The sequence below is a fragment of the Nymphaea colorata genome, chromosome 7 (assembly GCF_008831285.2).
Source record: "Nymphaea colorata isolate Beijing-Zhang1983 chromosome 7, ASM883128v2, whole genome shotgun sequence".
Lineage (NCBI taxonomy): Eukaryota > Viridiplantae > Streptophyta > Magnoliopsida > Nymphaeales > Nymphaeaceae > Nymphaea > Nymphaea colorata.
In genome coordinates this window covers 11,337,420-11,352,818 of record NC_045144.1, presented here as the reverse complement: position 1 = coordinate 11,352,818, position 15,399 = coordinate 11,337,420, and the positions used below count along the sequence as shown (strand labels likewise).

General features: G+C 41.3%; 1 protein-coding gene across 2 annotated transcripts in view; it reads left to right on the top strand.

The window, feature by feature from the left end:
- LOC116257954 (uncharacterized) overlaps window positions 1–15,399 on the top strand; it is a 106,814-nt gene that overhangs the window by 27,037 nt on the left and 64,378 nt on the right. Inside the window, exons 3-4 of one of the 2 annotated variants that reach the window (XM_031634980.2) lie at window positions 10,347–10,553; window positions 10,673–10,762. The exons of the other annotated variant lie outside the window; for it this stretch is intronic. Coding sequence (XP_031490840.1) covers window positions 10,347–10,553; window positions 10,673–10,762 — 297 coding nt within the window. The remainder of the gene's footprint in view (window positions 1–10,346; window positions 10,554–10,672; window positions 10,763–15,399) is intronic. 2 annotated transcript variants of the gene reach the window in all.

Here is a 15,399-nt window from a genome sequence, read left to right as displayed (position 1 = left end):
GAATCTGGAAATCAGCACATAAAGGCAAGTGTTGAATACAAAGCTTTCTCAAATCCATTCTCGTTTGGATCTACTATCAAACTTGATGGAGCCAACTATGATGTATGGGCTAGAACCTTCATGTTGTCAGTCGTTGGACATGGAAAGAAATATATATTGGAAGAAGATGAACCAATTGAAAAGACTGGTAAATACGCATGGTGGGAGGAAGAAAACAACATTATTAGTGTTTGGCTTATGAATAGCACTCAGCCCCACATTGCAGCAGGGCTTTGTTATTATAATACAGCCAAAGATATGTGGAATTCTCTTCGGCAGACGTACTCTCAAGATAAAAACATCAGCAAAATTTTACAGGTTTAGCAAGAATTGTTGCAAATGCAGCAAGGTGACATGGATTTGATGGAATATTTTACAAAGTTGAAGTTTACTTATGAAAAGATGAATTCCTTAAAACCGCCCTGTAAGCATTGTCTCAAATCTCATATGGAGCAAATGATTGTGGTTAAATTTCTTGTTGGACTATCTTCTGATTATTCTGCATCCAAAGCTCAAATGCTTACATGTTCAGATTTTCCTGATCTTGATGAGGCCTTTAATAGACTAAACAGATTGGCTGTTATATATTGGAAGAAGATGAACCAATTGAAAAGACTGGTAAATACGCATGGTGGGAGGAAGAAAACAACATTATTAGTGTTTGGCTTATGAATAGCACTCAGCCCCACATTGCAGCAGGGCTTTGTTATTATAATACAGCCAAAGATATGTGGAATTCTCTTCGGCAGACGTACTCTCAAGATAAAAACATCAGCAAAATTTTACAGGTTTAGCAAGAATTGTTGCAAATGCAGCAAGGTGACATGGATTTGATGGAATATTTTACAAAGTTGAAGTTTACTTATGAAAAGATGAATTCCTTAAAACCGCCCTGTAAGCATTGTCTCAAATCTCATATGGAGCAAATGATTGTGGTTAAATTTCTTGTTGGACTATCTTCTGATTATTCTGCATCCAAAGCTCAAATGCTTACATGTTCAGATTTTCCTGATCTTGATGAGGCCTTTAATAGACTAAACAGATTGGCTGTTACTCTTCCTCCATCCTCGAGCAACTCACAGCCTTCTACCCTTGCCTCATTTAGAGGAGGAAGAAGTGGACTATACTCTTTCCGTGGTAGAGGAAGAGGCCGAGGTCCTGGAGGATGTGGAAGACTTCAGTGCACATATTGTGGTCGTCTTGGTCACTTAGAGGATAGGTGTTGGAACAAGTGGGTAAACCTAACTCATCCACTTCTTCGATTGTGACATCTTCATCTAGTTCTACTCCAAACACATAGTCTATCAGTATAGCTCCTAAGCCGAATCCCACTGCTGCTTCAGTAGATGCTACATCTCTTAATTTAAGTCTAGCTGAAATTGATTTAATTATGGAGCATAGATCAAATGCTACTCCTTCTACCTCATCGGCATCTACAGCTGTCACAAGTTCAACGTACTGTGCATGTAAAACTACTTCTAAAGGTTGTTGGATAATTGATTATGGAGCCTCTAAACACTTTTGTGGAGATACTAGTATTTCAAACCTGCATAAATTTGATTCACCCCAACATGTTCGATTGGCGGATGGAAGACTATCGCCAGTAGAAGGACATGGAGATGTTTATCTTTCTCCATCTTTGCATGTTCATGATGTGCTATATACTCCTGAATTCTCGAAGAATTTGTTATTTGTAAGCAAACTAACTAAAGAGATGAATTGCAGAGTTATTTTTGACTCGGGTACTTGTGTATTTCAGGACCTATTGGCTGGGAGGAAGATTGGTGGAGGCCATGAGATAGATGGAATATACATCTTGGATACATCCAATAAGGAGGCGTCATTCTTAGTTGATTATTCTTTAGGTAGCTTTCTGAATTTTTAAAATTTTGTTGGACTCTTTATGTAAAAGGTTAAACATAACCCTAATCCTTATTTAGTCTAATGGAAAAGGAGCAGCTGTAAGATAGAGGACTGCTACCTATTCTCTCCTCCTTCCTCACGTTCTCCTCTTCTTCCTCTTCTCTACCTCTCTACGCAACAAAAAACTCTGACTGGATGGACTCAAAGTGGAAGGAAAACTGCTTCGGGTTTGTTTGCTAAGTTGGCAAGATTCACACTCGAAGTACTCAGACACAGAATAATTAGGAAGAATATGATGCAACTTCAATGGAGAAGGATGACCCAACCATAGGTGCCACTGATACGGAGTGGCTTTTTGAGACACGGAAATAGCTGTAGAATCCACAATGTCGACAATAGGTAGACTCCTCCTCCACCAATCATCTTTCCAGTTTGTAAGTCCAGAAATACACAAGAATTAGGGTTAAACCTGACTTTACATTGCAAACAAGAGGTTAGCTGCTGCATTGACAACAGGTTTGTAGGAAACTCTAGAGTATATAAAACATGTGACAAACTCAAGGAATGAGAGATTTTAACATCACCACTTCCTATAATAGGAGTGAATCTGCCATCGGCTAATTTAAAAAACCGTAGCTGATCAAACTTGGTCAAGGAAGAGAACAAATATGGCCGGCAACAAAAATGCCTAAAAGCACTTGAATCAATCATCCAAACTGTACCTGGGTCATGTGAAACTATGGAGAGAGCATAACCAACTACTCTAGATGAGGCGGAGACTGATGAGGAAGATAAAGCAGCTTTTTGGGATAATATATGTTCATACTCTGCCTTGCTCAGGCCAAGGAGAAAGACCTAGATGTAGTCGGATTCTCTCCAACGGCTGCTGCCTAAGCCATTCCAGTAGGGGCTGATGATAAAGTACCTTTGCCTGTGGGAGTTTTAGACCCCCTTCCTTGTGAGCCTCCAGAAGGTCTACCATAGATATCCCAACATCTGTCTACAAGATGACCCATTTTCCCGCAATGGGTATATTGAAATCGGCCATGTCCTCCAATCCCCCGACCTGTACCTCTTCCTCTAGAGACAGCGGAAGAATGGCCCACGTCCATTGAATGCCGCCATTGCTGATGTGGGTGTGTCACTGACAAGCTGAGGTAGAGTAACAGCCAGACGACTTAGCCTATTATATGCCTTTGCCAAACCAGGGATGTCACTCCCAGTGAGCATTTGTGCCTTAGCATTGAATATTATGGAGAGAGACCTACCAAAAACTTGGAAATCGTACTTTACTCATAATGAGTCTTATAGCACGACTTACATGAGGGTCGAAGGGATTTGACTCGCTCAAAAGTGGCCTTGTCAGCTGCAAAATATTGGGGCAAACTCATATTACCTTGTTGTAGTTTGTATAATTTTTCCTCTACCTGGAATACCTTACTCATATTCTTATCATATGAATAAGTCTGACATAAAAAGTCTCATATCTTCTTTGCAGTTGTAACGGCGCAAATGTTTAGTCCCGTATTGAAGATTGTGAGGGATCTTCAATGACTTATAAAGGGGTCATTAATGAGATGATTGTCATGGTTTCTAGCCTTTTTGAGGTTGGATCCGAAATTGCTAGGGGGCGAGTTAGGATCCGCCAAACCAGGTTCCTAAGCCCAGGAGTGGGTCGGGTTATTACAGTGGTATCAGAGCCGGTTCAACACTCGGACCTAAGGTCCCACACGCGACGCTTGTGCCTTAAGGGGGTTGGATTGTAACGCCCCAAATGTTTAGTCGTGTATTGAAGATTGTGAGAGATCTTCAATGACTTATAAAGGGGTCATTAATGAGATGATTGTCCTGGTTTCTAGCCTTTTTGAGGTTGGAGCCAAAACTGCTAGGGGCGGGTTAGGATCCGCCAAACCAGGGGCCCGAGCCCAGGAGTGGGTCGGGTTGTTACAGCAGTGCTGTAATATTGATCAATTAGGAGAAGATTATACTTTGATTAACCTCGAAATCTGCCCTAACTCCTCTTTATATAGACTAGAGGAGAGAGAGAGAGAAGATACAAGAGAACCATCTAAAGAAAAAGTTATTTACAAAAGTACCCTCTTAAACCTAAAACTGAATATAAACACATCTTAACACTCCCCCTCAAGTTGGAGCGTATATGTCAAATAGGCTCAACTTGGAACAGCAGCTTTGGAATGGTCCCCTTGCAAGAGCCTTAGTAAAGATATCAGCCGTTTGCCCTGTAGTTGAAATGTGTGAGGTACTTACAAACCCCTTTTGAATCATGTCTCTGGTGTAGTGACAATCTACTTCAACATGCTTGGTTCTTTCATGAAAAGCCGGATTATTAGCAATAAACAGTGCAGCTTTGTTATCACATAACAATTGCATAGGAAGAGGCACTTCGATAGTAAGATCCACCATCAGGGATCTAACCCACATAACTTCAGCAGTACCCTGAGCCATAGCTCTATACTCATATTCTGCACTTGATCTGGCAACCACAGTTTGCTTCTTACTCTTCCATGTAACCAAGTTGGATCCAATAAACACACAAAATCCAGTGGTGGATTTTCTGTCTGAGGGGCATCCTGCATAGTCGGCATCAACATACACAGATATAGTGAGTGAGGTACCATTCTGAAAGAAGAGTCCCGTTCCTGGTGAATTCTTTAGATACCTCAGAATCATCATAGCAGCATCCCAATGAACTTTCTTGGGCTTATCCATAAACTGACTCACTCTGCTAACAGCATAGGCAATGTCAGGTCGAGTAACAGTGATGTATAGGAGCTTCCCAACAATCCCTCTATACTGTCTCGCATCAACATCTTCAGTATCATCATCATATAAGCGGGTATTGATATCCATAGGCGTGGATGCAGGTCGACACCCCAGCATCCCTGTCTCTTGCAAAACATCAGTAACGTATTTCCTCTGGCACATGATAAGACCCTTTCGATTTCTGGCAAACTCAATACCGAGGAAATAACGTAGTTCACCAAGGTCCTTGGTGACAAAGTGTTGTCCAAGGACATCCTTGATGTTGGAAATCCCTTGATCATCATCCTCTGTAACAATGATATCATCAACATAGACAAGAACTATCACCGTACCTGTAGAAGTCTTCTTGACAAAGAGGGAATGATCAGCCGAAGAACGTCTGAAGCCCTCATTCTCAATATTCTCTGACAATTTCTGAAACCAAGCTCGAGGACTCTGTTTCAGACCATAAATCGTCTTTCGCAATCTGCACACTTTCTGACACTCCCCCTCAGCAACAAACCCTGGTGGTTGCTGCATATACACTTCTTCATGTAAGTCACCATAGAGAAAGGCATTTTTGACATCAAGTTGTGATAGGGACCAATTCTTGCTGACAGCCACAGCAAGGAGAATCCGTAAAGAAGCATGTCGTGCCACAGGAGAGAAGGTATCATAATAATCAACCCCATAAGTTTGGGTATAGCCTTTAGCAACCAGTCGAGCCTTATATCTGTCAAGGCTGCCATCCGCTCTGTATTTGATAGTAAAGACTCATCGGCAACCAACAATGGCGGCATCAGCTGAAGGAGTAACAAGGGTCCAGGTGCCTCTAGACTGAAGAGCATCCATCTCTTCTTGCATAGCTGCAGCCCATTTTGGATCAGAGAGAGCATCCATGGGATTCTGTGGAAGAGCAATAGCGGACAGCCCCTGGACAAACTGTCGGTACACAGGAGTGAGTCTATCCATGGATAAGTGACCAGAGATAGGATGCAAAGTGCAACTGCGTTTGCCTTTCCTTTGAGCAATGGGCATATCAAGTTCATTTGGAGCATGAACCTGCTCGTGACATTCTCCTACGTCATCATTACATAAAAAATTGTCAGCAGAGTTTGTGTCAGGAATGACCTTGGGCGTGCTGGGTGAAGGCACAGGGGCACAGTGAGCAGGCGCAACAGGTTTAGTACGACGTTGGTAGACAGCCCCAAAGCGTGAATCAACTGGTTTTGGACAACTCATGAGAGGTAGAGGAAAATGGACTTCATCATTCACTTCAGGCGCCCTTAATTGAGTTCCATTTGGGGAGAAGAAGGAGGTTGACTCAAAGAATGTAACATCAGCACTCACATAATATCGACGAGTAGAAGGATCATAACATCGATATCCCTTTTGAGTGCGGGAATAACCAACAAAGATCGTTTTGATGGCCCGAGGAGACAACTTATCTCTCCCAGGGCCAAGCAACTGAACAAAGGCAACACATCCAAAAACACGAGGTGGAACAGAAAACAAGTCTCTGTCAGGAAAGAGGACAGAGATAGGAATAAGGTCTCCCAACACAGATGACGGCATACGATTAATAAGATAGCATGCTGTGAGAACAGCATCTCCCCAGTAGGAATGAGGAACATGGCTATGTATGATAATGGTTCTGGCAACATCAAGAATATGACGGTGTTTCCTTTCAGCAACCCCATTTTGTTGGGAGGTATAGGCACAAGAGGTTTGGTGGATGATACCCTTATCCCTGAAAAATTGTTCTAAAGAGGAAGCACAGAACTCAAGAGCATTGTCAGAGCGCACAATTTTGACACAAGTATCAAACTGAGTCAGAATTTCATTGATAAAATTTTTGATTACATGACCCACTTCAGATTTATTCTTCATAAGAAAAACCCAACTAACACGACTATGGTCATCGACAGCAACAAGATAATATCGATGACCTTGAAGATCAGGTGTACGACTCGGGCCCCAAACATCAAAATGAAGTAACTCAAACACAGAATGACTACTTCTACTGGGCCGCGAAGGAAAGGATGACCGATGGTGTTTGCCCAACTGACAAGACTCACATTGAAAAGAAGACTTAGGAGACAGCTGAGGAAGAACATGCAGCAGTTTCTGAAACAGTAGATGTCCAAAACGTAAATGCCAAGTATAAGCCGAGGATGAGGATGACCCTGAAGAGGTAGACCCAGCAAAGGGAAAGGGATGCACTAGCCTGTAAAGACCTCCCTGTTCACGGCCACTGCCAATCACCCTGCCCGTCAGTATATCCTGAAACACAAGAGAAGAGGAGTCAAATATCGCACGACAGTTTAAATCTCTGGTAATCTGACTGATAGACAGTAGGCTATGTGGGAATTCTGGTGCATGAAGAACATGTTGCAACGGCAATGATGAAGTAAGTTGGACCTCTCCATGTCCAACAACTGGAGAATATTTTCCATCTGCTAGAATAACCGAGCGACCAGGTGGAGTAGGGGCATAAGAAGTAAACTGGGCCTTGTCTCCATAGAGATGTGTCGATGCACCCGAGTCAATGAGCCAATCTGTAGTGTCAGTAGCAGGAGTATAGTCAGAATACATACCAGATGAAGACGCACTGGCAGCAGTAGTGATAGTAGAGGTGGTCGGATCAGGAGCTTGTTGAGTTCTATCACCAATCAAGTTTCTCAACTGAGAGATAATATCATCTGCACGTAACTCACTGGAGGAAACAGTATGCTGATTCTGAGGCTGCTCTGGAGAATTAGTAAATACAGTCTGATTTGCAACAGCTGGACGACCATGTTTCTGCCAACACTTATCCACAGTGTGACCAATGCGATGACAAAACTGACATACTGGGCGCGAAGTGGTATTGCCACGACCACGGTATCCTCGTCCTCTGGCAAAGAGGGACCCACCTCTGCCACGAGTAGCAAGCATAGCAGAAGTGGTATCAAGAACAGTCGACGCAGGGATTGGAATTCTGCTTAGCCTACTATAAGCCTCATCAATAGGAGGAATCGAGGGACTAGTGAGCATCTGATTCTTTGCTGATTCATAAACAGAGTCTAATCCAGAGAGAAATACCCCTACCATAAGCATATCTCTATATGCCTTTTGTTGTTCACACTTACATGCAGGAAAGTAGCTATTTAGTCTCTCAAACATGGACTTGAGACTAGAATAATAAGTATGAAGAGGTCGACCATCTTGTCGCATCTGATGAATATCATGATGAAGCTGCATAATTCTTGTTTCATTCCTTGCTTGTGAATAGGTGGCTGCAAGGGAATCCCACATATCCTTTGCACTTTCCTTATGCAAGACTTCATTTGCAATGTCTTGAGAAAGAGTACCAACAATCCATACCATAACCAACGAATTATCTTTAAACCAAGTAGTATATTTTCCTACCTTCTGTATGGGCTCGGGCTCCAATATGAGATATTCCTTCTCATGAGCGATCAAGGTTCGTTTTACCTGCATGGCCCACATCTCGTAATTTCCCCCATCCATTTTGGTGATAATGCTGGAAAATGGGGAATTCTTCATCTCTCCCGACGATGCAAAGGAAGAGGTATTAGCTCCACTGCTAATTTCAGACATCTTTCAACACAAAGGAGGACACCGAGCCACGGAATAAGAAATGCAGGCAACAAGGAATATAATCACATATGTAAAGACAACATGCTGATCATCAAGCAATAGCAGTCAAACGCACAGAGTAATCCATAAGGCTGATCGGCTGGAAGAGGAGGTAATAACAAGCTGACAACGCTGATCAGACACAAGCCGACGAAGAAGAACGAGGAGAGATACCAGAGACGACAGCGAAGCAGCGGTGGCAGGCAGCGGCGGAGCAGCGACGGTGCAGGGCAGCAGCGAAGCAGCGGCGGTGCAGAGATGCTGCGAGAGCAGGCAGAAACGACGGGCGAAGATGGCAGCGACGGGCGGAGATGCTGCGAGACGCGAGTAGGCGGCGGCGGGCGAGGACGCGATCCGGCGGCGTCGGGCAATGCTGGTCGTGGTCAGGCGGCGACGGGCGGAGAGAGCAGCGATGCAAGCGGCGGCGATGGGTGGAGATGGGCGGACACGAGCGACGGGCGGAGATGGACTGACGGGCGGAAGAGCAGCGACGGTCGTGATCAGGCAGCGGCTGGCGCCGCTCAATCAGCGACGACGCGCTGAGGAGGAGGCGGCTGGAGCTCTGATACCATGATCAATTAGGAGAAGATTATACTTTGATTAACCTCGAAATCTGCCCTAACTCCTCTTTATATAGACTAGAGGAGAGAGAGAGAGAAGATACAAGAGAACCATCTAAAGAAAAAGTTATTTACAAAAGTACCCTCTTAAACCTAAAACTGAATATAAACACATCTTAACAAATATGCAATGGTAGGAGCAATAAAAGAGTCCACACTATTCACTATCCAAGACATAATCATGTTGTTATCCTCTTCCCAAGAAGCATACTTTCCAGGTTCATCTTCCTCAAGTAGATATTTTTTTCGATGTCCAGTGACCGACATCAGGAATGACCTCGACCAGATTTCATAGTTAAGGCCATCCAACTTAACTGTAGAACCAAAAGAGAATGGATTGCCCCAAATTCATGAGAAGAATCAGGTTTGGGATTTTCAGCCATCGTAAATCTATCCACAAGAATTCAGCCAAAAGAGAATATATATATATATATATATATATATATATATATATATATATATATATATATATATATATAGTAGAAGAAATCTGTAGACTGTCAACACACAACAGATTGTAGAATAATGGATGGGAAAACTCTGCATGACAGACTAAGCTTTTGCTGTATCGCAAACAAAGTACTCTTCTACCAAGCAGCCACCATAGATTGACAAGAAAACTGATGGACGTCAAATACTAGGATGCCAAAGAACTGAAAACTGATATACAATTTTGCAATGTTGCAACAGACTTGAGTAATCAGCACCAACTAGCATGCAGGTATAACGAATTTTGGTCCCGGGTACCTAAAAAAAAAAATTACCAGATCTGGCCAACAGCATTTTAGTTATCATACCAGACCAATATATCTATGCTTCTCTGGCAGACCTGTAAACTGCTGCCTCAACAGAAACGTAAACGATATTGCTCGAGTGATGTATTTAGACGTCCATCTACCTTGAAGACCACTTAACTATGCTGCAGCCACATCAACTTCAACAAGGCATCGATCTAGGGTTTTGATTTTTTTTTTTTTTTTGAGAAAACCCTAGATCGAGCCCAACAAACACAACCCAATTGTTGTACCCAAAACAGTAAGTAGAGTAGAAGAATAAGACGATGGGTATGAAAAAGGAGTGGAGATGGCGATGAAGGGAAGCAGATGTCAGTCCCAAGAAGGAACACGCTCTGATGCCATGTTGCATGAGACCAAGGGGGAAGAGAAAAGAGAGAGAGAGAGAGAGACAGTGAGAGAAAAAATTATATTCTACTAACCCTAATCTCTGATTAAAAGAGATTAGGGGGGAACGGTAAAGACAAAAATTACATATGGGTCCTCAAGAAATATAAAAGATAACAAATAAGACATATGAAATTTCTTAAAATTCCATAAAACTACCTAATCCAACAACTAATATTCTAACATTCATAACATCAGGTTATTTCTTCATATGCTTATTTTAGTTTTCTTTGGAAAGGTTCAAGGAGGGGCTGTACTGTCACTTAGGATCAGGTGGCTTCAACACCTATCATATTCTGATAGCGAGTTCTCAATCAGCATACCTTTCACCTTTCTAGATTATGTAATTCCATCTGGAAAACTACTAAAGGAGCAGATACATTTGAACGTGGACTTTGGCACTGGAAAAGAACTTATTTGCACGAGGTTTAGCCACCCTTTGAAGGTAAGATAGTGTCTGCATATGAATTTATGCCATCCTGTGGTGGTAAGTGATAACTCTTTTTGTGTACTTCAGTAATGTTAACATACTTACTCAAGATTCTGCACTATCTCATATTTCAGAAAACAGGGCACGAGATGGGTAAATTACGTTTATCATATGAAGCAGAAGTGGAGAGGTGGTCAAATTCTGATTTTAATTTTTCATATATGGTAATGATATTTTATAGAAATGTTTCAAACTATTTCTTGTAGCATGGTGTTCTCAGGTACCATAAGTGTGACTTTGTCCCAGACTTACAGCAAAAAATGAATTATGTTTCTTTCCTCTAGTACTGATAAGCTGCACTTGAGTTATTATTCATAATACGATTAAGTTGTGCTTCCTAATCAAATATTATGCCCTTTTCAATACCATACTAAGGTTCTTAAAATATTTATTGACTTCAATTTTTTTTTTTGGATAATTCCTTTATTACCTTGATGCATTCACCTAGGTATCTTTTGTAGTTGTGATGAGAAAATGGCTTCTGAAAGATATTTTGTTCTTTTCTACCAAGCTCAGATATAATTCTTGCTTCCCTAAATAATTGTGTAATTACTAGTTCTTTACATATTGGTCATGTAAGATTTTTACCTGTTGGCAGTTTATGATGAACTAGCTTGCTCTTGTAACTTAATGCAGCTTGTCCTTGATTCTACAATCATGTTCATTTTTGGTTCTTAGTTTATCATCTTCAGCAACTAAAAGGCATTTTCTTAGGCTTCTTGGAATGATTCAAGTGGTCAGTGTTAAGAAAGTAGGATTGTTGATGAGGAGCTAACTTGTAATTTGTTCTTCTCTTAGGTTCTAGCTTTTTAATATAACTATTGATTTTACCTAATCCCTATATAAAGCAGGGATTAAATCAATGTAATCAAAGGCTTATTCTCTTTTCTTCTCTCTCTCTCTCTCTCTCTCTCTCTCTTTTCTCATTTTCTCTCCTTCTCTCTTTTGTGGTCCGTCCATGTAACATCAACATAGTATCAAAGCCTTCCCTCTTGCTGGCCTGATATCAGTTGCAGCTGCTACATTTTGGTGTGGGAGGCATCTGGACCTATTGTGGCTGTTGTTGGTCTTTATGGGTCATGAGGAAAGATGCAACTGGTGGTTTGGAAGGCATCAAAAGAAGTGAGTCTGAGTAGTGGCACATGTGCGCCATTGAAGTTTTTTCTCTCATTGAATAGTTGCTGGTAGTGGGAATCTTGTTGCTTCTTTTTTCTCGATAAGCAGTCATTGGCTATGAAATTTATTTTTGCTACGCCATGGAAAATAAAAGGACAAGTAAGTCACACGGGTGCTCCTCTTAAAGAGGAGTACTCGCACGGTACCGGTACGACACCGGTACCGGTACGGCATCAGGTACGGTCAACGTACCCGGGGTCATTTTTGGACTCGGTCAAATTTGACCAAGTTCAAATTTGTCCATTTTGAATTTTAACATTTTATAATATTTTAAAGTTTTTAACCATTTTCACGTTAAAATCTTCGAACCCTATTTTCGTTTCGTCGGCTGCCTTCTTCCTCTTCACTCTTCAACCTCGAGCCACGACGCTTCACCGAAGACCGACGAGGGCAGGTGGTGAACGGAAGCGAACGGCGACAGCAGGCGGCGAACGGCGACGGCAGGCGGTGTCCGTTTCGTACTCGCAGGCGAGCTTGCGACTTCGTCCTCTTCTCAGCTTCTTCCTTTTTCCATCGTTACTGCAGGATTCCCTTCTCAGCAGCGCACCGTCTTCTTCACCCTCTCCTCACTCCTCAGGCATGGAACAGAGACTCTCTCTCTCTCTCTTTCTCTCCCTCTGTGTTGCCTGCTTCTACTGTCGCTCACTTGGGAAGAATGGGTGCATGACATCCGTATACGTTTTTTGTGCCTGCGATTATCCTTCTCTCTGTCTTTCGCTCTTCCTCTCGCTCTGCCTCTCTTCGGCACTTTATATGGCCTAATGCTTCTTGACATGCTTGATATGGCTTAATGTTTCCCCTCTTTTGTTTGTCCTCTGTTTTCTTATGAAACAATATGAGAATTGGTGACATGCAGCCTAGACCCCGTCTAGCTCTGATTATCAGTCCTTTCCCCTCTTTCGCTTGTCCTCTGTTTTCTTTTCTGAGTGAATTATGAAACAATTTGAGAATTGACGACATGCAGCCTAGACCCCGTCTAGCTCTGATTATCAGTCCATCTTAAATGCATTTGTTATTCTCATAAAATCGATACTTCTCTTTAATGCATTCTTAAGAAGTGTGAATAGAGAGGACATCTCCCTCCATTCGGAGTCGCAATCTGATGTCTCTTCATTTTCTCCCGATTCTTTGTTTGACTTCTTCGATTCTTCCTTCACTTTTTTCTTCTCTTGTTTTATTGCTTCTATGCTGATTTTACATGCTTGATTGTTGCAGTCTGTGATTTATGAAATTGAATATGTTATTCTGTTAGTAATTTTTGATATATATATATATATATATATATATATATATATATATGTTATTCCGTTTGAAATTTTTTGATATATATATATATATATATATACACACACACACACACACACACATATATATATGTGCATGTGTATACGGCCGTACCCCCACACCCAAGTTTTTTTAAAATGGTCTGTACCCGTACCCACACTAGCACCCGTACCCATACCTATGTGACATCTGGACAACATATGGTTTAGATTTGCTCACTGTGGATCACATCTGGCATTGGAATTCAGATTCGTTTCCTGCTGATTGCATTTGGATTGATTCAGAATGGTATGTCGTGGAAAAATATTGGCTAGTCAGTGCCGTCAAAATTTGTATGTCAGACCTAGTTATTGTAGGAGGAGGTGGACTTTTTGCTTTCTCAAAACACATCCCTTTGTTAATCTACCATCCTGTGTGGATATTGTTGGATGCAGGTGGCTTTATTCCACTAATAAACTCAAATGGGACTATTGAGAGGTACAAAGCCAAGCTGGTGCCTAGGGGGATCCCAAATGTATGGGGTTGATTTCTTCGAAACCTTCTCTCCCATTGCACCTCCTGGGGCTATACGTCTTGTTATATCAGTTGTAGTTCATTATGGATGGAGTCTTTGTCAATTAGATATGAAACATACCTTTATATAGGGATTTACCTAAGACTATTCTCATGAAACAACCTCCAGGATTTGAGGTTTGGGAGATTATGCAAGGTGTGCAAGTTAAACATGCTATTTATGGTTTAAGCAGAGTCCGTGTGCTTGGATTCAGAACTATAAGAGGCTATGTTTTCATTTGGCGTCAACAGGTCAGCATATGATCATTTGTTGTCAATTAAAAAGTCTTGTTTTGACATTATTTTTATAGTGGTATATGTAGATGAAATCAGATACAAAATCTCACCTTTAGAAGCTCTTTCTCACAAAAGATATTGGTCCTCTTAGACACTTTTTGGGAATACAAGTTGCGAATGAAAAGCTCCATTTTTATCTTGGTGCAACTGTGCAAGTATATGTTGGACCTATTGAAGGAGATTGGAATGCTAGAGGCCAAACTATAAGTATTCCTATGGACCTCAAACTTCATTTATATGATGGACAAAGTGAACTTGTGCATAATAAAAGCTTTAGATCTCTGGTTTGAATGAATTTTGTCTGAATAAGCACTCACAACTTTGAATGACATTAGTTCATCACTTTTCATAAGCACACTCGCTTCGTATGCCACTGTAACAGGACCTGATATTTCTTTTATCATACCTTAAACTTTCACTCAAATTTGTTGTCTTTTTACTTTACAGTGGATACCAAACTTCAGCAACGTTACAGATTCAATCACACTCACCACATCACATAAAACATATAACACTGGACATTCATTTATCACACATTCATCTACAAAATGTACGAAAGCATCCCAACTTTTCTTTAAACTATACACGTTTTCAGGCCTCACATTTACATATTGCACATATGTACACTTATAAAATTCCCAGCAAATGTACACATCAATACAACTTCGGTTATGCCCATATTCATTTCCAGTTTAATTTGCACGTTCATGACCAGACAGTGGGTAATATGATCTGGTGGACTTACTGCTTTCTGCAGCTCTCTACCTTCTAATTATGTGTCTCTTCTTTTTTCACTTTTGAGGGGTAGATTGAAATTAATTGGTGCCCAGCATCTCGATGGGGTGTAGAGTTTGTTCTTTAATTTCTATCAGATACTTCATTATCATCAGTCTATTGAGTATTGACCCCTGTGGCTTTTTGATAGATATGGTAGATGTTGTTTTCTCCACAAAGCTAATATCATTAGCACATGGAATTTGGTATTTCCATATAACACCTTCCCATTCCATAGGTTTACTTTTTCTAGCCTTCTAGGGTATAGGGTGATGTCTTCAACCACATAGCCTTGGCACAGATGTTTTTGCATTGGCGACATGCAATTTTATACTGGATAGGAAGTCCTAAAACTATATGCATGTGCTCACTAAACTTTTTAAGTCTCTAAACTTTCAACCTGGGTGGTCTTGTCTGCTTTTATCATCCAATGCCATGATCCTTTTATATTCTCACTTTCGATCTTAGCCCCTATGGGCACAATACATAGGTGCATGCACACCATGAGTGACCCACTGACTGAAACCCTCATAGTCGCATGAATCATTTAGGATCCTGTCATGACTGCAGTGGAAGGGCAACCGACTTGGAATTAAGCCAAGAATTGAAAAGCTTGGCATGTAACATTCCATTCCTTAAGTTGTACTATGATATGCTTCCTGACGCATTGCATCGCATGCATTTGAGCAGGCTAGACAGTGGAAAAGATAAAGCACAA